The sequence below is a fragment of the Dendrobium catenatum genome, unplaced genomic scaffold (genome assembly GCF_001605985.2).
Source record: "Dendrobium catenatum unplaced genomic scaffold, ASM160598v2 original_scaffold_175460, whole genome shotgun sequence".
Classification (NCBI taxonomy): Eukaryota; Viridiplantae; Streptophyta; class Magnoliopsida; order Asparagales; family Orchidaceae; genus Dendrobium; species Dendrobium catenatum.
Window position 1 is genome coordinate 1 of NW_021493881.1, and position 311 is coordinate 311.

At 46.9% G+C, this 311-nt stretch overlaps 1 protein-coding gene across 1 annotated transcript; it reads right to left on the minus strand.

Moving 5' to 3' along the window:
- Positions 1 to 4: 4 nt before the first annotated feature.
- Positions 5 to 305, minus strand: LOC114578832 (the record flags this gene model as incomplete). The annotated part of the gene is made up of 1 exon (XM_028692329.1): positions 5 to 305. A coding segment is annotated over exon 1 (276 nt), but the record flags the coding sequence as incomplete, so codon positions are not given.
- Positions 306 to 311: the final 6 nt, after the last annotated feature.

Genomic DNA, 311 nt, shown 5'->3' on the forward strand with positions numbered 1-311 from the left:
TCAAGGTGGGATCAATTTTGAAAGCACGTTTGCCAATGTCGACAAGTTTTTTCGTCCAGTCGCTTCTCCGCTTCTTGCCTTTGATCACCTGTTTTTCAAGTTCCATGTACTCCAGCTCGTCCAACACGTCATCTGCATCATCAATGGCATCTCTTAGCTGCCATAGCCATTTGTTAAGACCCGGATTTTGGTCTGTGATCTGCTCTTGGCTTGAAGCAAAGTGGACAACAGCTTGGATCTTGGGGAGATTCTCTTGCAGCTTGTCCAGCTCCTTCTTCATGCCTGTCTGCCATCTGACTTGATCTTTCAGG